The sequence below is a fragment of the Vigna angularis genome, chromosome 8 (assembly GCF_016808095.1).
Source record: "Vigna angularis cultivar LongXiaoDou No.4 chromosome 8, ASM1680809v1, whole genome shotgun sequence".
Taxonomy (NCBI): domain Eukaryota; kingdom Viridiplantae; phylum Streptophyta; class Magnoliopsida; order Fabales; family Fabaceae; genus Vigna; species Vigna angularis.
This window is the reverse complement of record NC_068977.1, coordinates 27,928,151-27,953,197: the sequence shown is the minus strand read 5'-3', so window position 1 is coordinate 27,953,197 and position 25,047 is coordinate 27,928,151. Positions and strand designations below refer to the sequence as shown.

At 37.5% G+C, this 25,047-nt stretch overlaps 2 protein-coding genes across 3 annotated transcripts; both read left to right on the top strand.

Annotated features, from left to right (window-relative positions):
* The first annotated feature begins 16,577 nt into the window (after positions 1 to 16,577).
* LOC108344844 (uncharacterized) lies at positions 16,578 to 22,787 on the top strand. 2 transcript variants are annotated; one of them, XM_017583352.2, is made up of 10 exons: positions 16,578 to 16,716; positions 17,405 to 17,601; positions 18,090 to 18,217; positions 18,356 to 18,400; positions 18,484 to 18,537; positions 19,568 to 19,672; positions 19,776 to 19,979; positions 20,315 to 20,400; positions 21,018 to 22,216; positions 22,329 to 22,787. In XM_017583352.2, exons 2-10 carry the CDS (start codon positions 17,490 to 17,492, stop codon positions 22,463 to 22,465), a joined length of 2,070 nt encoding a protein of 689 aa, XP_017438841.2. In that variant the 5' UTR covers positions 16,578 to 16,716; positions 17,405 to 17,489; the 3' UTR covers positions 22,466 to 22,787. The 2 variants fall into 2 exon arrangements, with proteins under 2 accessions (XP_017438841.2, XP_017438842.2); XM_017583353.2 differs by lacking the exon at positions 19,568 to 19,672.
* Positions 22,788 to 23,143: 356 nt separating this feature from the next.
* On the top strand, positions 23,144 to 24,176 carry LOC108344167 (uncharacterized). The gene has a single exon (XM_017582633.1). It carries the CDS (start codon positions 23,427 to 23,429, stop codon positions 24,174 to 24,176), a length of 750 nt encoding a protein of 249 aa, XP_017438122.1. The 5' UTR covers positions 23,144 to 23,426.
* Positions 24,177 to 25,047: the final 871 nt, after the last annotated feature.

The window sequence follows — 25,047 nt, the reverse complement described above, 5'->3', positions numbered from 1 at the left end:
ACAAAGTTAACAAACATCCTAAGCATACCATTAAACAAACATCCTAAGCATACCATGGACTTAGACCTGACCATCTGGATTAAAAGTATGAATGTCGAGCTATGGTAAGTCATGTTGTGGTGACCTTTACTTATCTACAGAGTAATTGTCAATGAGTTTCACTCTACTATACTTACAAGGTTACTAAAGATTTATCACAAAAACTACTAAGCTTCTGGGCCGTCTCCACTTTTTATGGCATGCTCCATGATCACCTCATCACCCTCTGCTTACACTCACCATATGATCATAGCCAGGACAATCACGTACAAGAACATACCAACAAGACATACAAAAAAACTAGTAAGCTAGTGATACAAAACAAATCATATTATACTATAACATCTTCTTACACATGAATCATATTTCATATAAAGCAATTCAAGCATCCTAAACATGTCAAGACCTAGATTGGGCTATCCAAATTTAGTATAAATGTCGAGCTATGGCGGGTTGTGCATTTGTGGTGGTTGTTACTATTTTGCAAAGCCATTATCAATGGGTTTCATCCTATCACATTCACAAGGTTAATATGTACCGTGTCTTAGGCCATACTGAAAGCACCTACATTAAGATCTCCTGCTACTCTCATCACATGTATCAAACCTTTCTACTTGAGAATGAATGATCACTAGAGTTTTAGGATACCCCCTAAGACTTAGCTCCCCACATTCATACCAACAACACTTTGATACAATCATTGAGAATCCTCTTTAGGACTCTTACACATCTCATTCAATTCAAGCATGTATTCCAATCATTATCACAAAACACACAACAAATCATTCTAACTCTTAAAATCATACACATAAAAGAAAGGATTCAAAAACAACTAAGCAAACAGACTATGCTTGCCCAACCAGAGGCAAAACAACAAGCCTCCTAAGCTAAGCAAGCTGGCTAGCTTAGCCTTGCAACTTTCTTCCAAAAACCCCAAATACTCACCCAATGAACTTCTCCACTCGTCTAGTGGGCAAAACGGCAAGCTCCCCAAGCGGAGCGAGCTGACTCGCTCAACCTTTGGACTTCACTGTCAAGACTCCCCTAAACTCACCCATCGAGTCTACTTTGCTTGCCCAGCTTGACTGTGTAATTCTACAACACCAAACTGTATAATTACCACTCGTAAACCACCCTTGACCTATTATAATTATTTTTACCAACTTCTAATACTTCTAGATTGGATTATAAACTATTTTAGACCTAAACAAAAGTGTATAATGTATCTTAAACTAATAATCAATTGTTTACAACCAAATATCAACTCAAAAATAACTAAACTCTCATCTTAGAGACTAAAATTCAATTCTACAAGTTCTAGCTTATTTTTTTTATCAACTTATGGCCTCTAATAAGTCAGAAATGACTTATCAATACTCTCCAAAACTTCCATTTTGATACATAACTTATAATTCAAAATTTCACTAGTTCAAACCCCCAAAAATACTCTTAAAACCAACTAAACCACCACCAAAGGACTACTACCTCTTTTCTAAACAATTTCAACCACTTAACAACTCTAACAACCCTCAAATCACATCCAAATATATTCTAAGACTTCATTTCCTCTTTTTAACCCTCAACTCAAAAATCACACACCAAAACTCCTTATTTTGACCAATAACAATTACAACTCAACCTAGTTCAATTCTCTTCTACATTAAACCAAATCCAACACCACCAAACATCGCAACCACACAATTCATCATACAATTAGAGTTTCACACATAATCATTTAGCACCAACAATCATCATGTAATGAAATTCACATACTCAACAACAATTCACATTACTAGCATTTCAATCATAAACATCCAATATCTACAAACTATACATCTTAAGCACTATCAATTCATACTTTATACAATTTACAAAGAACAAGAACTAGCTTTCCCTACCTTTAAGAGAAATTACTATAGCTCTAAACAGCTCACCAACTATCAACACCCAATTTCGTCCGGATGACTAAATAATATAGGTCTTTCCTTTTTATTGTATCTTATTTTATTTTATTTTATTTTATATGATTTTATGATTTTAATTCTATTTTTATTTATTATTTTATTTCATTTTTTTATTATTTCATTTGATTTTCTATATGAGTATTTTAAAAGGAAAGCAAAAAGAAAAAAAAAGAAAAAGAAAAGAATAGAAGAAAAAAAGAGAGAGGATCACGTACACTCACAGGGAATTCTTAAAAGAAAAAAAGGGAAATGGTTCTTCCCACACACACACTGACACAGGCTCTCCCCTTTTGCTCTCCACCCCTCGGCTGCTTTGACCCGTAACCACCTTAACCACATTCTCCCTTTCACTCCCAACTCCATGACCTCCAACACCATCCATCATTCACCTCTGACCCGTAACCACCTTAACCACGTTTTCTAACACCACCATCATTCACACACCCATAACCACCCCAATAACATCACCGACACCACGCTTCAGTGCTAAAAAAACCACCATTCCCCCAACCTTCATCTGGATTCCCACATTTTCCTAACCTCTGCCCACTCTAACCTTTGTCTCACTCGCAAGCCACCATCAACCGCTTGGATTCTCAACTAGACCTTGACTCCCTTCATCCAATCATCAACCATCACCCTTTTATCATTTGGCTTCATCCATCGAAGAGCGGCGGCCCTGGCTTGGTGGCAAGGTAACTTTCGACGGTGAACGGCCGGCGTCGTTCACGAGCAAGAGGGTTTCTCTCGTGCAAAGGGAAGAACGCGAAGGGGAGCTCAGTGTCGTGGTCGGCAATAGCTCCGGCGACATGTGTCGTCACTAGCGACGCCGTGGATCGCGGTTTGCGGTGGCCGGTTGGGTGGAGGCTGGGTCGCGGCCGTGAGTGACAGAGGTGAGTGTCTCTGAACTCCTTTTGGTCAGAGAGAAGGAGACATTGGTCTCATTTGAGAGGAACGACGTGAATGAGAGTGGGAAGGCAGAACCCCTAGGGGAATTTTAGGTTAGAAACTACCACTGTGGGCAAAGCCCAGATATGAGCGTACGTCCGGGAACATTAGGCCTCTTTTGGAACGCTCGTTATTTAGCGTCCGTTCGCCATCTCCCCACAACGAACGAGCGCTCGTTAAACTTAAGACTTTTCGATCCTTCGCTCAGCCTTCTCCCCAACGAACGTTCGTCATTAAGCTTCCATTTTTGAACGTTCGTTCGCCATTTCAATAACGAACGTTCGTCCTTAAGCTTCCATTTTTGAACGTCCGTTCGCCATTTCAATAACGAACGTTCGTCCTTAAGCTTCCATTTTTGAACGTTCGTTCGTCATTTCAATAACGAACGTTCGTCATTAAACTTCCATTTTTGAACGTTTGTTCGTCATTTCAATAACGAACGTTCGTCATTAAACTTCCATTTCTCAACGTCCGTTCGTCATCTTCCCAATGAACGCTCGTCACTCAGCCCCAATTTCTCAACGAGCGTTCGTCATCTCTTCAACGAGCGTTCGTCATCTCTTCAACGAGCGTTCGTCATTCAGCCTTCGTTCTCAACGTCCGTTCGTTATAACTCTCGACGAACGCTCGTCATTCAGCTCACATTTCTAAACGTCCGTCCGTTATATTCCCCCAACGGACGTTCGTCCTCTCCCCAACGAACGCTCGCTATCCTGAATACTGTCCCCAACGTCCGTTCAACCATTCCCATTTCTTTTGTTTATTTATTTTATTTCTTATTTTATTTTGTTCTATTTATTTATTTTAGACATCTACTTATCTTAAAATATATATTTAATAATACAACATTTATAGTTTAAATAAAAAGAATTTACAAAAATATTTTGAAAAAGGTTTAAGCACACGTGCGACCACTCGCGTAGGCCTTGTGCTGAAAATCTTTTCCTTTTCTTTTACAAAAGTTAAAAATCAAATAAAAATATTTTGAAAAGGTTTAAGCACACGTGCGACCGCTCGCGTAGGCCTTGTGCTGAAAATCTTTTTCTTTTCTTTTACAAAAGTTAAAAATCAAATAAAAATATTTTGAAAAGGTTTAAGCACACGTGCGACCGCTCGCGTAGGCCTTGTGCTGAAAATCTCTTTCTTTTCTTTTACAAAAGTTAAAAATCAAATAAAAATATTTTGAAAAAGGTTTAAGCACACGTGCGACCGCTCGCGTAGGCCTTGTGCTGAAAATCTCTTTCTTTTCTTTTACAAAAGTTAAAAATCAAATAAAAATATTTTGAAAAAGGTTTAAGCACACGTGCGACCGCTCGCGTAGGCCTTGTGCTGAAAATCTCTTTCTTTTCTTTTACAAAAGTTAAAAATCAAATAAAAATATTTTGAAAAAGGTTTAAGCACACGTGCGACCGCTCGCGTAGGCCTTGTGCTAGAAAACCTTTTCCTTCATCATTAAAAATACTAAAATATTCCCAAACTACAAGTAATCTCTCTGAAAGAACTACGTAACCCTGATTTCTCATTCTGAATGAGAATACGTAGGAGCAAGGTGAATCCTTGTCGGGCCCAAAAAACTAAAAAATATATTTTGTTTATTTAGAGTTTTATTTTAGGGACAGTTAAACATTTTGAAAACCACATCATATTCGCGTATTTAGTTAAAGGTACTGCCTTTGGGCAGGCGCTGTAGGGTGCTAACACCTTCCCTACGCGTAACTGACTCCCGAACCTAGAATCTGGTTTTCGCGGACTGTGTCTTATTATTTTATGGTTTTTCCGTAGTTTTCCATAATAAACTATGGTGGCGACTCCAAAATCTCTTTTCAAAACCTGTTTCTTTTTGGATCGTCGTCCCGTCGTGATTTTCGGTTGCGATAGATGGCGGCTCCGCTGGGGACTGCTAGAGAGTCGAGCCATTTAATTAGATACGCGAATTCGATGTGGTTTTGCTTTGTGTTTTTCTTTCCCTTTTATCTATCTATGCTTGATATTTGGAATAACTCCAATAACTGTTGAATATTGAACCCTAGGGTAGACAATATGTTCATATCTGCCTGGGAATTTTTCTGGTTGTTTTACAGGTGAGGGTTTGGATGTGCATGATGTTCTCCCTTCACACACACACACTTTCGGCATATCATGAGTGGGGCCCTATACCCGGGTCTGAGCGTAACTTAGAATTAGAGGAGTTGTGTAGCGGTGTCACTCTGGGATGTACTTCTTGTTTGACTATCGTGAGAACTCCAACTAGAGTCTGTTCTCTTCATATGTGTTTCCACACCTAGTTGATTACTCGACTGTTGTGGAGATACTATAAAGGGGGCCATAGCTCTAGTGGCCGTTGATCTTTAGGTTCAGGTAACCATCCTTGTGAGATTCCATATACTTAACCTTAGATCTTAAGTGTTCGACCTTCATTAGGGCACAAAGGGAGATGTGTGCAGTCTTATAACCCTCATTTTTGCTTAATAAAATCAAGCACCTTGTACATATCTTTATATTTTTTTTTATCTATACACCTTTTTCTTTTATTTCTTTCTTTTTCTCATGCATTTTTATGGTCTTGTCGCTGATTCTAGTCAGAAAATTATAAATTTGTGATTAAGCCTTTGAGATAAATTGGAAATTAACATGGGATTTGGAGTCGGGGGTATTCGAGTTCAGACATTTTGATATACATCAAAGCAAAGGATGGTATTACTGGTGGATCAAGGGATCTGGTGAGAAAAAGATAACCTTGAAGGATGCATTCAAGAAGGGGTATAAGAATTTGGTGAGCCTGTTAGAGGGGAAGAATTTGGGCAAATCTTAAATACACCTCCCGAGGGAAAAACTCTATGCAACTATCTTGGGTAGTATACCCATGTCTTGCAGCAAGCGAGAATTATAAAAGTACCCCTATGAAGTTGGAGAGTGAATTCACACTTAAGGGTAAGGTGAAGGGCCTTTGTCAAGGATACCTAGAGTGGTACTTGCGTTGAAAATTGGAAACAATTACGAATGTCCTAGCTCTTATCCTCTATGGTGTCATGCTCTTTTCTAATTGCATGAATTTTGTCGGCTACGTTGTCATGAATGTGTTTGTGGGATACAAAGTTCGCTCTAAAGAATCCAGTCAGTATTGTCCTAACTGAAGTTTCCAAGACCCTTAGTCAAGGTTATGAGCCATGCAGAAAAAATATCTCTCGCATAAGTAAGGCCATTTCGAATGCCACATGTCACATGGAGGAGTCATTGCGGTGTAAACCGAAGATGAAAGAGGCAAATGAATGAGCGCAACTCTGTGCAGCCTCAGAGGAGGAAAGGTTTAAATGATGTGTTTTCCTGGCAGCGAAGATCGCATATCATATATCATTGCGGGAAGTTCCCTAATGTACCCCTCATGGGTATTCGATGTTGTACTAATCACAATACTGTGTTAGCACAAAAGCAATCTGGGTAAGGCCCACGCCTGCATCTCTTGCCAAATTGCAGATCTTATGAGGAATGAACCTTTGCTGAAATGCTTCATCAAGTTAGTGACGCTTGGGGCAATGTTCTTCGCTGCGAAAGAGGCCCAAGATCATGGACTGTTAATGAAAGATTCCCTTAGCCAATAGATCGTAGAAAGAGTTAAGACAACCCAGTTGCTATTCAAGTTAATCTTCCCTGACCCAAATTGTGAAAAGAAATTTCATAGTGATGAACAATGTGAAAGCAACAGTGGAAAAACTGGAGAAGAAATGTCATCGAGCTAAAAAAGAGACATAAAGAATTGATAACTCAAATGAAGAGGCATATTGTAGAGCAAGGGGGAATTGAAAAAGAAGTCTCTCACAACTAGCTTCCCTCGCCAATGAAGCCATTGAAGGTGTTCTGAAGTTATTAACTGATGTTGAGTCCGCAGTGTCAATCTTTAACTTGCCTAAGGGGATTGAACTTTCCTCAATTGCTGCAAGAGTTGACTAGAGAAATGAAGAATGGGATTGCTAAGGCCCGAGATGGTTGACAAGGACTTTCTATGCTTCACATTTTGTGAACTTCTAGAGGTGGTGGATGTTTCATTGTATGAACCACCCTATTGACTCTGTTTCATGTTAATTTCCAAACTATACCGGGGCAATGTTTCACAGCTTTATAATTTCCGACTAGAGTATTTAAACTACATTGTCTCTTCTTTTTCTTTTCATTTTCATTTTCATTTTCTTAAATTGTTTCATCTATAAAAAAAATATAACTAAACATCCAAGATACCCTAAAGGACTCGAACCAGTTAATAAATCTTGGAGAACCAAGGAGAAGTTCAAGAAGGGATGAAAGTCGATATCCAACAACTGAAGGGATAAATGAGCCAAATCTTAGAGGCTCTGAATGCCTTACAAAGCCCTGGAGATTCGTGTGCACCACGACTACAATACAGAGTTTGAGAGGCCTAAATTTTCTCCTCATATGGTCTTCCCCTACATTACACTTCACCCTTGGGAGTGGAATTGAGACATGTTCACACTCAAAAGGCAAAAAATAACGCAATTGAAGGAAGAAACAAGCTTGGGGCAACCACTTTCATGGTCCCCTAGGAAATGATTCAGCCACGCCTTGTGAGCAAGATAATGACGAAGCAACCCGAGTTGAAATCTTTCCCTCATGTCGTTGCACCAGTGGATGTTGATGCTGACAAGCTTAAATTTGAAATACTGGAAAAAGGATAAGAGTCATGGAAGGGGGAGGAAGCTCTAAGTTTGCAAATATTGCAGGGTTATGCTTAGTCTCAAATGATATGTTAATACCTCCCAAATTTTAAATTACCCGGAGGCACCACTTGTCCAAGAGCCATCTCATGATGTACAGAAAGAAAATGGTTGTGCGTTCCTATGATGAAAAGTGGTCAATTCGTTTCTTCTAAGGTAGATTAGCTAGCATGACACCAAACTGGGGCACTCATCTTGAATCCTCGTGCATCCGGTCTTGGGGAGATTTGGTGGATGCTCTCTTGAGGTAGTACAAATACCACATGGACGTGGCATCTCATTGATTACAACTACGAAGCACGGTGAAGAAGGAGTATGAACTATACAAAGGATACGCCCAAAGGTGGAAAGAGATTGTTGCTCAAGGAAAGTCTCTTATGAGTGATAACGAGATGGTTGACACATTCCTAAATACTCTGCAATCACCCTTCTGTGAGACCATGATGAGTAGTGTTTCCCTAAACTTCTCAAACTTGGTGATAATCCAAGAAAGAATTGAAATTGGTGTGAAGACTGAAAAGATCGCACAAGGTTCTACTATGACAACAAATGTGAACAAGTCTGGTCTAAGCCTGGGATAAGGAGAGAAGAAAGAGCTCAATCACATCCCACTGCTCAAATACCGTTGGCCTACCCTTTGAAACTGCTTTGAGGTAAAATTGGACTCGACCCAAACTCAATTTCCCACCAAACTGTTAGGCAAACATGTTGATCAAGACAAAGGGCTTATGAGCTTCACTCTTAACCTTCTGACTTATGCAACGTTTCTTCCAAGTCTCCTGCATAAAAAGCTTGGTCTTTACTTGTTACATGAAGCCTGTAAAGCCTCATTTCCGCAAGACTCGTGATGCATCATATACAAAAGGTGATTATCATGAAGGGGCTATCGGTCATTCCACCAAAAGTGCTGGTGGTTCAAGCGCAAAGGCAAACTTTGATTCATTCAAGATGATTAAAGTATGAAGAAAGTCAACTAGACACTAAGGCAAGGCTTGTGAATGCCTCTACAAATGCCATGAAAAAATGAAATGGGCTTTAAGACCACATAAGAAAGCATAAGTCATTGTACAAGTGAATTTGATGTTGTGAAGTGTCTTGCTACCAGGGAAGTATGCGTTTTGATATCGCACCGTCATCATTGACTTGCAATGCAAACATTCACTACAGGGTTTCTCCAAGTAGTGCTGGAAATCGAGTCCTGAAAGGGTATTACGAAAAAAAAAAGGAAAACAAAATTGAAAAAATAAAAAAATGAAGGAAATCTTGAGTCACTTGTCTTTCTTGCAAATCGTCAAACTCTTGTTTTTCAAAAATAATGAAAGAGAGATAAAAGAAAAATGATGAATAATCAAAAGAAAAATTGGGATGTCAAGTTTTTTGAGGTCAAGTGTTTAATCAAAAGTAACAATTTGGCATTTTCTCCCGAGACGTTTGTGCGCATTTTGCTTGAAACTTCACCCTTCACTTTCTCTAAAATAAAGGATTTTCCCCAACAAACACTGTCACTGCCCTCAGTAACAAAAACCTTTACACTGGGGCAAATTGGCTTGACCAAAATTACTCTCGCTTGTGCTAGTTGGGTGATCCCTGAATCCATTGAGACAAACAAAAGAACTTTCAAAAAGAGAATAAGCCCACTAGATTGAAAACCTGAAAGGGCAGTCTAGAAAGGAAAAGAAAAGAAAAAAAAAGAACTCATGTTGAGGTCATCTAGTCGTAGAATTAATCTTTTGAAAATAAGGCAATTAGAATTTGAAATGATGTGTGGCCATCTTTTCTTTATCTAAAAAGCAAAAAAATATATTTCCATTGTCACCCCGTTTGAGCCAAAAATAAACTATCTTTCAAAATTATCCCCAAGCAAGGGTTGTCATCACGTAGGAGTCAACTCATGATGCAAATGAAGAGCACTCAATGATCAAACAAAGAAATTTCATCAAGAAGAGTAAACAAAGAAAAAGCAAAAAGAACAAAAAAAAAATCACAAAGTAATGATGAAAAAAAAATGAAAAATGGAGTTCAAGAAAAACAAAGTGCTCAAAAGGTCAAATAGTTGACACAATGCTAGATGACAACCCTTGTTTCAAAAAAAAAATGCAACCGACAAACATTCATTTGGGCCTTTATATCTTTTCTTTCAATACCTTTTAGCCCCTAGCCACGTTACAAGCCTAATAAAGTCCACACAGATTGAATAATGTTTGCTCAAATTTTCATAAAGCTTAATTTTGCGATAAGACGAAATGACTTGCAATGTGTTAAAAAAAATAATAAAATAAAACAAAAAGAACAAAAAAATTTGAAAATGAAAAAAAAAAGAGAGAGAGAAAAAGTAATGTCTCAGGAAGAGGGGATCTCCCTGCCAACTAGCCAGAAGCATGCGAAAAAAATCAAACCAATTGGGGGCGATCCTTTTAGCTTATCCTTTTCATGCCCACTACTTCTTCTAGACAAGAACTCTTACCCGAAAAAAAACTAGGGCAGATTTGTGAATCTCACACGAATTCTTCGCCTTGCAACTCATTGACCCATAATCCCAAGACTGGAGCAGCTTTGCGGGTCTCACCTAAACTATCATGGATCCAAACCCAATGCTCATTTTTCCAAACACCAAACTGGGGCAGCCTTGGGTTGTCTCATTTCCTTTAAGCAATGTATAAGGAATGATGTGCTTATGTGGCTATCCCAGTCTTCTTCAAACCATCCTAAACATCTATCATTTTTCTCACTTGCCAATAAATTCAAGCATGTGTGCATTGATGTCACGAAAGAAAAAGTCAAAATGTAATCATATCAAACATTAGACCTCGAATGTATGACATTTCTCACTTTCACAAAACATTGAAAATAAAGATCAGTTTGATGATGATTGCAAGTAAGATGAATGACTCAAGCAAAAAAAAAGAGACAAAACACAAAATAAAGCAAATGTTTTCCATATGTGTGCCTTCATCCATCAAAAGAAAATCTTTTGGATCGAAACCCTCTTCATTGATATGAATGGTTGTCGAATCCTTCTTCAAAAATACAAAAAGAATAACATTATGGTTTTCCCTTTCAAGTCATGTTGTTTCATGTTGATCATGTTTTTTCTCTCATTTTGGGGTTTTGACACCCACATCTTTACACTCTGTTCACCGCCTTTAAGTTAGTGTTTCAACATTCTACCATGGTCTTTACACTTTGTTTCTCCTATCCTCATATTAGGACCTTCTCTTTGGAAATGGTCACTGATGTCTTTTCAAAAATCAATTTTTTGTCAAAAATTACAAAAAAAAAAAAACTATTTCACAAAACTACAAGTTTCAAGAATTTCCAAATCCAAAGGCCCAGTTTCCACACTGGCCCTCAAAGCCCAGTTTCTACACTGGCCCCAAAGTCCAGTTTTCACACTGGCCCCCATAAGCCCAGTTTCGCCTGGCACCCTAAACTCAAGTTTTTCTTTTTGTAACGGCCCTCTGCTTGGCAATGGTCGGATTTAAATTTCTGTTCTGTGAGTTTGGCCCTCTGCGAGGCAATGGTCAAATCCAGGTTTTAGTTTTCTGTTATCGGCCCTCTGCATGGCAATGGTCGGATTTAAATTTCTGTTCTGTGAGTTTGGCCCTCTACGAGACAATGGTCAAATCCAGGTTTTAGTTTTCTGTTATCGGCCCTCTGCATGGCAATGGTCGGATTTAAATTTCTGTTCTGTGAGTTTGGCCCTCTGCGAGGCAATGGTCAAATCCAGGTTTTAGTTTTCTGTTATCGGCTCTCTGCATGGCAATGGTCGGATTTAAATTTCTATTTTGTGAGTTTGACCCTCTGCTACGCAATGGTCGAACCCTCTGTGTTGCACCAAAACACTTTTCTTTGAATTCAATTATCGTATCTGCTTGGATAAGTTTTCTATTCTTCCATCTTTCTCTTTTTGAAATCCAGACGAAATTAGTGTTTCTTTCTTTACTTAGCTTTTACTCTGATAATACAAAAATATCAACTTTTCATATTATCCAGTAATAGCTAAGTAAAGAGGGGTAGCTGTCAACACCCAATTTCGTCCGGATGACTAAATAATATAGGTCTTTCCTTTTTATTGTATCTTATTTTATTTTATTTTATTTTATATGATTTTATGATTTTAATTCTATTTGTATTTATTATTTTATTTCATTTTTTTATTATTTCATTTGATTTTCTATATGAGTATTTTAAAAGGAAAGCAAAAAGAAAAAAAAAAGAAAAGAATAGAAGAAAAAAAGAGAGAGGATCACGTACACTCACAGGGAATTCTTAAAAGAAAAAAAAGGGAAATGGTTCCTCCCACACACACACACTGACACAGGCTCTCCCCTTTTGCTCTCCACCCCTCGGCTGCTTTGACCCGTAACCACCTTAACCACATTTTCCCTTTCACTCCCAACTCCATGACCTCCAACACCACCATCATTCACCTCTGACCCGTAACCACCCTAACCACATTTTTCCCTTTCACTCCCAACTCCATGACCTCCAACACCATCCATCATTCACCTCTGACCCGTAACCACCCTAACCACATTTTTCCCTTTCACTCCCAACTCCATGACCTCCAACACCATCCATCATTCACCTCTGACCCGTAACCACCCTAACCACATTTTTCCCTTTCACTCCCAACTCCATGACCTCCAACACCATCCATCATTCACCTTTGACCCGTAACCACCTTAACCACGTTTTCTAACACCACCATCATTCACACACCCATAACCACCCCAATAACATCACCGACACCACGCTTCAGTGCTAAAAAAAACCACCATTCCCCCAACCTTCATCTGGATTCCCTCATTTTCCTAACCTCTGCCCACTCTAACCTTTGTCTCACTCGCAAGCCACCATCAACTGCTTGGATTCTCAACTAGACCTTGACTCCCTTCATCCAATCATCAAGCATCACCCTTTTATCATTTGGCTTCATCCATCGAAGCTCTTGAAGCATCAAATCCCCTCTTCTGGTTCATCACACATACAGTAGAATACATACATAAATTAAACAGAGAAGGAGGCCCCAAATTTGATCATCTTCATTGTCAGTATCTAACCAGAGTAGAGATAGGAAAAGAAAGGAGATGTTGTCGTTGACACATACTCCATTTGAAAGCCCAGTGGTAACCATGGGTGGTGATTAGGGTCCAACGGAGGCGCTGGCCGAACCTCTAGTGGTGCCTTTCTCAAGGTGGAAGGAAAAACGGCGTGCCCCAAGTTGGAGGGGAGACCCGTCCCAAAGAAAACGAAGAGGGGAGAAGTACCACCGGCTTTAGGAAGCGCCATTGGCTCTAGGCAGCGCTGGCGGCAGGCTCGGTAGTGGCGGCAACGCGATGGTGGTGGGAGGGCTCGACGGAGAGCGGCGGCCCTGGCTTTGTGGCAAGGTAACTTTCGACGGTGAACGGCCGGCGTCGTTCACGAGCAAGAGGGTTTCTCTCCTGCAAAGGGAAGAAGGCGAAGGGGAGCTCAGTGTCGTGGTCGGCAATAGCTCCGGCGACTTGTGTCGTCACTAGCGACGCCGTGGATCACGGTTTGCGGTGGCCGGTTGGGTGGAGGCTGGGTCGCGGCCGTGAGTGACAGAGGTGAGTGTCTCTAAACTCCTTTTGGTCAGAGAGAAGGAGACATTGGTCTCATTTGAGAGGAACGGCGTGAGTGAGAGTGGGAAGGCAGAACCCCTAGGGGAATTTTAGGTTAGAAACTACCCCTGTGGGCCAAGCCTAGAAATGAGCGTACGTCCGGGAACATTAGGCCTCTTTTGGAACGCTCGTTATTTAGCGTCCGTTCGCCATCTCCCCACAGTGAACGCTCGTTATCCAAACGAATGAGCGCTCGTTAAACTTAAGACTTTTCGACCGTTCGCTCAGCCTTCTCCCCAACGAACGTTCGTCCTTAAGCTTCCATTTTTGAACGTCCGTTCGCCATTTCAATAACGAACGTTCGTCCTTAAGCTTCCATTTTTGAACGTCCGTTCGCCATTTCAATAACGAACGTTCGTCCTTAAGCTTCCATTTTTGAACGTTCGTTCGTCATTTCAATAACGAACGTTCGTCATTAAACTTCCATTTTTGAACGTTCGTTCGTCATTAAACTTCCATTTCTCAACGTCCGTTCGTCATCTTCCCAATGAACGCTCGTCACTCAGCCCCAATTTCTCAACGAGCGTTCGTCATCTCTTCAACGAGCGTTCGTCATTCAGCCTTCGTTCTCAACGTCCGTTCGTTATAACTCTCGACGAACGCTCGTCATTCAGCTCACATTTCTAAACGTCCGTCCGTTATATTCCCCCAACGGACGTTCGTCCTCTCCCCAACGAACGCTCGCTATCCTGAATACTGTCCCCAACGTCCGTTCAACCATTCCTATTTCTTTTGTTTATTTATTTTATTTCTTATTTTATTTTGTTCTATTTATTTATTTTAGACATCTACTTATCTTAAAATATATATTTAATAATACAACATTTATAGTTTAAATAAAAAGAATTTACAAAAATATTTTTAAAAAGGTTTAAGCACACGTGCGACCGCTCGCGTAGGCCTTGTGCTGAAAATCTTTTCCTTTTCTTTTACAAAAGTTAAAAATCAAATAAAAATATTTTGAAAAGGTTTAAGCACACGTGCGACCGCTCGCGTAGGCCTTGTGCTGAAAATCTTTTTCTTTTCTTTTACAAAAGTTAAAAATCAAATAAAAATATTTTGAAAAGGTTTAAGCACACGTGCGACCGCTCCCGTAGGCCTTGTGCTGAAAATCTCTTTCTTTTCTTTTACAAAAGTTAAAAATCAAATAAAAATATTTTGAAAAAGGTTTAAGCACACGTGCGACCGCTCGCGTAGGCCTTGTGCTGAAAATCTCTTTCTTTTCTTTTACAAAAGTTAAAAATCAAATAAAAATATTTTGAAAAAGGTTTAAGCACACGTGCGACCGCTCGCGTAGGCCTTGTGCTAGAAAACCTTTTCCTTCTTCATTAAAAATACTAAAATATTCCCAAACTACAAGTAATCTCTCTGAAAGAACTACGTAACCCTGATTTCTCATTCTGAATGAGAATACGTAGGAGCAAGGTCAATCCTTATCGGGCCCAAAAAACTAAAAAATATATTTTGTTTATTTAGAGTTTTATTTTAGGGACAGTTAAACATTTTGAAAACCACATCATATTCGCGTATTTAGTTAAAGGTACTGCCTTTGGGCAGGCGCTGTAGGGTGCTAACACCTTCCCTACGCGTAACCGACTCCCGAACCTAGAATCTGGTTTTCGCGGACTGTGTCTTATTATTTTATGGTTTTTCCGTAGTTTTCCATAATAAACTATGGTGGCGACTCCAAAATCTCTTTTCAAAACCTGTTTCTTTTTGGATCGTCGTCCCGTCGTGATTTTCGGTTGCGACACCAACCTTGCTTCTAACTCAAGGAATTCTTAAAATGCCTACAAAACATAGAAAAGAGATAAGAGAAAGTCCTTAGAACCTCTGATCAATAAGGAACTAGGAAAAGAGATCATAAAACACATGCGACAAGAGATCACTATGCATGATCTCAAACTAAGAATGAAATGGAAAAAAGAGTAGAAACTTACTTGTTCTATAACAAAATATGATCGGATAGGAATGAAGATTACTCAGTGGTGATCTCCTAGGAATTTCCTGATCATCAAATAGATGATCGGGAAGTCAAATATTTTAGAGAGAAGTGAGAGAAAAGTAGGAGAAAGAGTTTTAGAAAGATTGTTTGTGTTTTAAGTAATGAAACGAGCTTAATAAATTCTATTTATATTTTTGAATTATTTCAAAGTTAAATATTCAATCTTATTATTTTAAAACAAATATCAATTTTAATATTCTAATTTTTAAGTTTTGCTAGAGAAGTTTAGCTCTTAACATAATTATTATAAATTCCTTAACATATTTCTAATCTCAGTAAGAAAAATTCTAATTAATTCGAAAAGTTTCCTAACACACGATAATGTGAAAGATTTATTCTTCTAATATATATGATGAAAAATAAAAAATAAAAAATATCAATTTTTTTTTGCATGATTAGAAAGAAATGCTTGTATTCATTAAGAATGATTAAGTATTAATTGCTTTATATATCTCTTAAAAGAAATAACTAAACGAAATGTGATTAAGTGTAATTATCAGCGTCTTAATTATCTAACTAACTAATAATAGTACTAGATTGCCAACTTTATCTTAGTCTTCACAAAACCAAATTTGAAAAAAAATAAGCAAGATTATGACTTCCAACGAATCCCAATCAAATTTAACTAGAAATTATTTTTTCTTTTAAAAAAAAAAATCATCTTCATCATAACATTACTCATTCATGTTTAATTGATAATACTATGTCTTCCAATGAAATCTTCTTTTATGGTAAGTAGTTGAAAGATCTTTTAAAGGAGAATAAACAGGAGTCAACTCACTTTAGACTTGTTGATTTCAAAACTTTACTTCTAAATTAGATTTCTTTTTGCCTAACCTTAATGTTATTTATTTTTTCTCACTTCCACATAACAAGTATTATCTGGAAGAATCTGAAATCATACCAAAACTTATTCCAAGCAAAACTTAAATTTAAATAAAAATAAGAGTATTTCTATTTCATAAAAAAAAAAAAAAGCACATAATCACTTTCAAAATTGGAGGACCCAATTGAAACGAACCCACAAATATAGAAACCTCCGAACCTATTAAACCTTTTATTTTTTATATAAACATAATTTTCTCTTCAAATAAAGACTATATTTATATACAAGAAATTACTTATAGAATTAAAAAAAATGAAATTTTCTCTTGATAAGGCAAGCCAGCTATGCATAGTAATTTTACAACTCAGCGTTCGAATTCCGAAACTCCTCTATAATATATCTGTTTGATTTTTCTTTTTACACTTAAGACTCTCAACTTTCTTTCCAACAATTTTCTCGCCGATTTACTTCCCGCCAAAACACACTGTATCCCTTCGGCGCCGCTTCACCGATCCTCGCGCCTGTCCTCCGTGTCGGAACTCTCTCTGCCTCCTCATTTCCGTCAGTACGTGATTCAGTTTCACTCCACTCAACTTTTTCTTTGACTCCCTTGCAATTTATTTTCGTTCTCAGTATTCCATTTCTTGAATTTCTCGGAAAGATTATTGTTTTGGTAGTCTTGAATGAACAATAGCCTTCAATTTGTGAACTAGTTTGGTAAATTTGTTAATGTGCTTTTGTAAGTAATGTCAGTGTGAAAGGTCGTCAATGCATGCGTTTGGTTAAGTTAAACGTTGGTTAGTTCTTGAGGTTGATGCTATTGGTTGTATCCTTCAATGAAGAGGAAGAGGAATCTCAGTCTAGGCCGTTTTGCTCTGTCCTTTATTTTATTTAGAAAAAGAAAAAGGCACAAGAAAAGAAACAGCGGGTCTTGCGGTGTTGATATAGGTTGTGGTTAGATTCAGTCTTTAATTTTTATATGGCATTTAGTTAGTGCAATCTTGTTCTTACTATAGCATTGATCTATCAATTTGCAGGATTGTGTCATTTTTTTTTTTGGGTAAACAATATGGGAAAAACCCAGCTTTGAATAATCAGAAGTGTTTTCTCTTTCTTTCCCTCTTATAGCATGTTTGGCAACATTAAGTTGGTTATTAAAATTTCAATTTTATCAAATGAGCATTTTTTTCACGTTCTTTCCTCGTGATATCATGTTCAATCTATTTACATGTATTTCTTTATACTTTGTGCAGGTAGTCTAGGGAAATTGTTTGATAAACATTTCAAGTGAATAGATTTCCACTTGCAAAACTTAAAGCTTCTAGCTCGGCCGATGTCATGAATACAGAAGAGAAAGATACGATTGGCGGAGAATCTTCCCTTCATTTTCCCACACCCGATGGCAACTCTGATCATTTGCTTCATTTACTCTATGCTTTAGATTCACAAGGTGTTAACAATTCTTTTTCAAGTTTGAGTGTTCATATCTTTGGAGGTTCCTTTTCAAGAGCATTTAGGTGATAATAGTTTTTATACATTGGATGTAAATGAATTAAAGCATGTAGTAATGATGTGATATGTATAGAAAGCTTGAAATAGAAAAATTAAAAGGAAACCAAATCATGTGATATATATAGCATAGGTAATTTGGGCTTGTCATGACAGGCACATTTAATTTTGTAAAGCCACTTAGGTCCTAATTAGATAAACTTTTTCATTGTAGCTTATTGGAGAAAATAAGATAAAATCAATTAAGCTCACATAAACTAAAATCAACTTATGTACTCTACTTTAATAGAAACTCTTTTTATTTAGCTTGTCCTAATACTCAATCCATTTACCTTGTTATTTTCTTGTCCTATAAGTATGTATAGAGAAATTTATCCAAAAGAAAACTTTATTGGATATCACTTCTCACTCATTTGACATCATTTCCAGGTTGGCCTTTGCTCTCTCCTCTGAACGTTCAGTTGCATAAGTGTGACAAATGTTCTCGAGAGTTTTGCTCCCCCATGAACTATAGAAGACATATTCGTGTAGATCATAGGAAGAAAAATCTTGATAAGGTATTTTTTTTAAGATCTAACAAATAATTATAACATATTAGTTCTCTGTGCACACATTTACCCTTATATATTTTCTTCTAGATATAAGCTTGTTTGTTTCTTTTCCTAAAGTTTTCCCATGCTGTTTACATATTTCAGGAATTTACAAAAAATAGGGATCTTTTAGAAGCATATTGGGATAAGGTGATATTTCATTATTGTGAATCAACATATATGAATAAGACAACTTGTTTTAATGTTTTTATTTTTATTCGTGGTTTGAATAGCTCTCTGCAGAAGAGGCAAAGGAAGTTATATCATTGGAAAATGTGGTGCTGGAGGTAAAATATTGTTGCTTCATATATAAGTTATTTATTTTAATGTTAAATTAAATCACCTTGCATGCATGTTGCCATAAATATACTATTTGTAGTTATGTCTGTTTGACTCACAACATCCCTCACCGTGGAATTCAAAATTTTTGATGCCTTGTTAATGTCAAATGTGATTAGGAGTTTTACAACTTCATTCTTTTGTTTTGTGTAGAAATAATTTTTATTTTAAAAGAAATTTTATTACGTATAAAAAAGAAAAAAGTATATAAGGAGGGGGAGGATGATGAAAAGCTTAAATTGCAAGCCATGAGCAGAACACCTAAGAGAAGGCATATACATAGCTCAATTTTGTATGGAAACGGGGACTGATGAACTCCCTTAAATGATGCATATCCAGTTAGGGAAGCATATAACATGTAAAGTTCATAAAATTTGTGTCTTACTTTTTACCAAAAGCATTGTAGTGAATCACGTCTGCCTCTGGATAAGAAACTAGGAACGCAATGCTCCCCGTAACTTATAAAGGTTTTCCTGGGAAATTAGTCACTTTACACTGCCAGAATAAGTGACTTCCTGTCTCGGATCTAGGTCTGCATTTAACACATTCGAAGAGAGAATATAGCACCATTTGTGCAAAATGCTCGAAGCTGTTTTTATTAGTCCTGTATGCCCTACTGTCCAAAAAAGAGTTTTCCTTAAATAGATATCTTGAACCTGTTTTCTTTATTCTGAATTTTTAAAGAGGAGTAAGTTAGGATCAAAGCAAAACATATATGACTTCAGGCTCCAAATACCCCTTGCTTGTGTTAGCTGAAAGGGCCCTGTGTGTCCTAGGCAAGCTGGATAACTCATAAACTGCAGTATGCAGAGAGGCAAACATCCCACATGGTTTCTCATCTTTTCATCTCTTACTTTTTTTGCATGCTGCACATCCCTTATGGTTTCTCATCTCTTCATCTCTGATTGTTTTCACATATCCTATTTTTTATAAATTAACCTAAATATCTTGTTTTTCCTTATTGACAATGCTTTCTAGGAAGTTCCGGGTTCTTCAATTTTAAAATCATTGAAAACTCTTGTTCTAAACCAAAGGTTTTATTCATTTCCTGCGCATTATCTGATGGCTGGTACTGTCCTTTTGGTAAGCAGTTCTACAGTCGGACTTTCTAATTAGTTTTTCGTGTTAACTTTGGTTAAATTTGTATCTTTGGTATATTAATGCAATATACCTTAATTTTTTGCAGGATATTCTTCAAGCTAAATCTTCCAGCTTTCCTATATCTTCCCAAGTGTTGTTCAATATTCTTGATGAGGCCAGTGAAAAAACATTTTTATGCGGAACAGCGGAGTCAGTGCAAAGATATGTATTTGTTGGAGATGCGGGAAATAATGGTCTTGAACTGAGAAACATAATTGCTTTCACAAGTTTCCTGCTAGAACAAAAATTGGTAAGTGTCTTAAATTTCAAAATTTGGTCATATAACTCCCCCTCCTCTTCTTCATGCAGCATGCCTTTTGCATTTGGTTTCAAACTGTGTTTCCTTCAGCATCTAGGGCTGCAGAATAAACCAATGCAATTCAAATGTCTTTTCTCTTTTAATAATTGACTAATGAGGTTCAGCTTATGTCATTCTATAATATTTGAATTTGTTTATATACCTTGCATGTAAAATACATTATATGAAGCCATAATTGTATTTTATAACAAAAATAATATTCTCACTTTCCCAATTAGCTCTTTTTTTTTTCTGTCATGATGAAGTATGAGCTTTTGTTCACTAAGGTGAAGGCGTGGCTTACTGCCAAGGAAGCCGAAGCACTTAGGTGTCAGAAGCAATTGGTGGAGGAGGAAGAAGCTGCTCAGAAAAGGTACCTGGTAAAGAGCAGTACAATAGAAGTCTAGTGTTTTTCTATAGAAATCATCTGATTTGAATGACATTTAGAATGAAGTCTGAACAAAATACTTTTTTTGTTACTGTTTTGTTTTGCAATACACTTATACAGATAAGAACCCCAAAGCAGATCATAGCACTATTTGGGTTGATAGGCTCTTACATCAAGATAATACTCCTTGATAAGCCAGCATGAATAACTATTTTAAGAAAGATAAGGACATCATCAACCAGCACTAAACTCTCATGCATAGTTTTAGTAAATTTGGTCAGTTCATCTGTGAACACTCGTGCATAATGCAATACTTTTTTTGGCGGTCCTACTAAGATTTTTTTGAGCACTTCTGGAATGTGCTTAAATTGATGTATGAACATATGATGCTTCCTCCATGATTTCATTTTTCTTATCATATATTTCATCGAAGTTTATATGATTTCAGCAACATGAAATTATATAAATAAAATCTACTACGTCATTTCAAGTTATTCTTTCTGCTTCTGTTCAGCAAAAATTACTGCTGAAATATAATCTTGAAAAATGGTCATGAAAAGGTAGTAGGACTCGTTATTTCATAACTAACTCTAGTTTTATAGACAAGCTGAGATTTTGGAGAGGAAACGCCAGAAGAAGCTTAGACAAAAAGAGCAGAAAGCTAGGGAACAAAGACACAAAGCTGAGGCAGAAATTAACGGCTATATTGAGAGTGCTGTAAAGGCTTTATCACTGAGTGAAGCATCTTTAGAAACGCACAATTTTGAAGCTCATAATCCGAATGCATTTTCAGACAACGTAGCTTCACCTGTACCTCCCCAATATATTGACACCAATAAGGAAATAAATGAGGATACTCGTTCGGAGTATGATACTATCGCTGATCAGAATCTTGAGAGATGGTCTGAAGCTGAGGACTTGCATACAGACCAGATTTCTCCTCTTCCAAACTTTGAAGTCAATCAGAAACATGAAGCTCATAATCCGAATGCATTTTCAGATAACGTAGCTTCACCTGTACCTCCCCAATGTATTGACACCAATAAGGAAATGAATGAGGATATTCGTTCAGAGTATGATACTATCGCTGATCAGAATCTTGAGAGATGGTCTGAAGCTGATGACTTGCATACAGACCAGATTTCTCCTCTTCCAAACCTTGAAGTCAATCAGAAACATGAAGCTCATAATCCGAATGCATTTTCAGATAACGTAGCTTCACCTGTACCTCCCCAATGTATTGACACCAATAAGGAAATGAATGAGGATATTCGTTCAGAGTATGATACTATCGCTGATCAGAATCTTGAGAGATGGTCTGAAGCTGATGACTTGCATACAGACCAGATTTCTCCTCTTCCAAACCTTGAAGTCAATCAGAAACATGAAGCCAACAATGATAACAAGGCATCAGCTATTGGTCGTGGTAGTGAAGTATGGAGTCCAAAGTCTGAAGAGGAAATTGACAAGGTGGTTTTAAAAACCACACAAGAGAAAAAACCGGACCAACTTAAGAACCAACTTTTGATAGGATCTATATCTATTAATATTGACAATTGCAAACAATCAGAGGGTAATATGGTGACTTCTCAAAAGGATTCTATGGTTGAGAATGTGGGTAAGGAGAATAGTTCTTGGGATAAGCCAATGAATACTGATCCTGTCAGCCAGCATGAAACTGAAGATCAAGTTCCAGTTCAAAGTGACGAGACAGAAGTAAGCATGGGTAGTACAGAGAGAACAGCGGATATTAGAAGATTCCAGTCCTTCATCCAGGAAGCAAAAGCTTTCCTTGCAAGAAGTAAGCTTTGTCACTATCCATTTGTCATGTTTTTTCCATTCAGTGTAGTGTGATCAAATGCTGGGTTGGGTCTTTAATCTATTTTCCCAAATCAAAAACTATTTTCATGCAGGATGGGAAGAAGCTCTGGCATCAGATCATGTGGTATTGCATATTAGCTCTGACTCGGAATCTTCATCGTCCGAAGAAACGCAGGATTCTATAGCAGATACCAAATTGCCTGCAACCTCCGGAGCAAACCCGGATTGATGAAGTCTGAAAAGGGAACCAAGATAAAGTATGTTCCCAAACGGAAGACAAATACCTGATGTGAAAGAATAAATTGGATTAGTTTAGTTGTACAGATATACAGAGTTTGATTTTGTTGCCAATTAGTTTGTTAGCAGACGTCCAAGTTTTATCGGATGGTCTTCTGCCACAATGTTGAAAGCAGGTTTTGCCTGATTTCTTTTTTCTTCCGCCCTTTTCCTCCTAAAAGATTTCATATGGGATATAGGCTACTTAGTTCTTTTTTTTCTTTTTTAGTTGTTATAGTTACCATTTTTTTTAATAAACTTCTTTTCTTTCCGTACATGTTTACTTTTACTTTTTGGAACCATTGTTGTCGTGATAATCAGGCTAAATAAGTTCTGACGACGTCACTAACTGATGAAATATTTTTTTGAATCAGGATTACGATGGATGCCTATGCCTCAACCAGTAAAAATATTGTTATCATAAAATAAAAGTAACCATATAAAAAATGAATTAAAGTTAATAATTTAAAAAGTATCATAACATAAAATGCGTTTAATTTTAAGAAAAAAAGTGCAATTTTAATAAATGATAGGATTTAGAGAAAGCATTATCACATTTCACAGCTTAGAACTAACAAAACAGGTGTTTCAACTTGAGGCAGGAACCCTAGTCAACTTGTACCTTAAACTGGTGTGAACCTGCCATTTGTCAACTAACTTCATCAAACTTTTCTTCCACTTTCCATATTTCTCGTACCTTTCTTTCCGATCGATAAATTCCCCAAACCCCATTTACTTTCTTTCTTTCTATGCATTTACCACCACAAAACGAAATCACAATTCAACAAAACCGATCAGTTTCTCCATAACAAAAAGCCGAGTTTTCGTTTTCGTCTGAAGACAACAAAAGAGAAACAAAGTCACCCAAACATCAGTCCTTCAATTCATTAAAAGGACATTCTCATTGCACAAACATGTCAGGTGGTGTTGTTAGTTCAACTGCCTCTGACATCAACCTCCCAAAAGAAAAGGAAATTGATTACAAAGAAGAAGAAGACCTAGCACCCAAAACTTTTAACAAATCCACTCCACAAAACAAAGTGGGTTTTCTGTCATTCACTCAGCTCAATTCCCTTGCCGTGGTTATTATCTTGTCTGCCAGTGGCAATGTGAGCCCTGAAGACTTTGCCTTTGTGTTCTTCTCCCTATTTTACATGTACTTCATAGCCATGGTGGCTTTTCCCTCTCTTAACCCTTCAAAAGATCCTCAAGTTTTCAACTCCCAAAGCAAGCTCCTTCAACTTTATGCCCTCACAGGTGCCACCATTGGCCTTTTCACTCCAATAGCCTATATATTAGAGGGTGTTTTTGAGGGTGACAAAGAAGCGATCAAAGCAGCAACACCCCATGTTTTTCTCTTGGCCAGCCAAGTTTTCATGGAAGAAGTGGCATCTTCACAAAAATTCTCTGCTCCAATTAGAGCCCTTGTTCCTGCCTTCTACAATTCAAGGAGGATTTTCACCATTGTGGATTGGGTTAGGAGTGAGGTGTATAAGATGAATCAGGAGCACAGTGGATCTGCTTGGAGGGTTACTGTTGGGAGAGCACTTGCAATGACTAACATGGCTTTCTGGTCTTTCAATCTCTTTGGGTTCATATTTCCATTCTATCTTCCAAAAGTTTTGAAGGCTTATTACTCAGAGAACAATGAGAAAGATCAATGAAGAAAGATCAATGCATTTAGTTTTTTATGGTCTTGAACCACAATTTACCTGCTTTTGCTCTATAATTTTTACACACTCAAAAATGTATTGGTAGACATATATATTATCTAGGGTTAAGTATGTTTTTAGTCCCTTAACTATCACACAATTTTGGGTTTAGTCCTTATTCGAAAGTTTTGTTCATTTTAGTCCTCGTAGTTTTGAAACTGTTGTAAATAGTCCCTAATTTTGGATGGCGATAATTTTTGTTTGACGTGGCTTAACGCCAACCCACGTCCGATGTCAGGTATGAGTTTATTTTCTGCCACATTTTCTTTTCTTTATATTGATGAGATTAAGTCATTGGCATGTGAGGTTTATGAAATCAGATTAGCAATTAGGATTCATAACTTACTTTTTTTCAATTGGGGAAAACTAGGTTTACTCCAACCATTGTATTCCAACCATTGTACTCGAAACATTGTACTGGAGTCATTTTATCAAGGTGGGCGTTGCGGTGGTCATGAAAGAAACATTGGGTGTGAAAGACACGCGAAAACAATCAAGGTAAGTTATTGTTTTTGTTTTTCGCTTATGATTGGTCCAATTTGGGCGTAAAATGTTGATGTCTGAATGTAGGTCTAGAAATGGTTTTCGACGTCTCTTTGCATCACATGGGCAACTTTGTTAATAATAAGGGGCTACAGTATGTTGGAGGAGAGATGCACGTGATGAAAGGAGTTGATCCGGATCGTTGGTCGTATTTTGAAGCAGTTGGAATAGTTAAAGAATTTAAGTATGATGCAGACTTCAAGCTATGGTGGAAGGGGTCGAAACAAAAGCTGATGAATAATCTCAAAATACCGAGTGATGACAAGGAAGCACTGTACTT

Bases quoted from the DNA above. Each gene is read 5' to 3' on its own strand.
- LOC108344844 (XM_017583352.2), top strand. From the start codon at position 17,490: ATGAATACAGAAGAGAAAGATACGATTGGCGGAGAATCTTCCCTTCAT. The intron at 18,218-18,355 runs GTATTTTTTTTA...TACATATTTCAG, and splicing joins GGAAGAAAAATCTTGATAAG to GAATTTACAAAAAATAGGGA. The intron at 20,401-21,017 runs GTACCTGGTAAA...CTAGTTTTATAG, and splicing joins GAAGAAGCTGCTCAGAAAAG to ACAAGCTGAGATTTTGGAGA.
- LOC108344167 (XM_017582633.1), top strand. From the start codon at position 23,427: ATGTCAGGTGGTGTTGTTAGTTCAACTGCCTCTGACATCAACCTCCCA.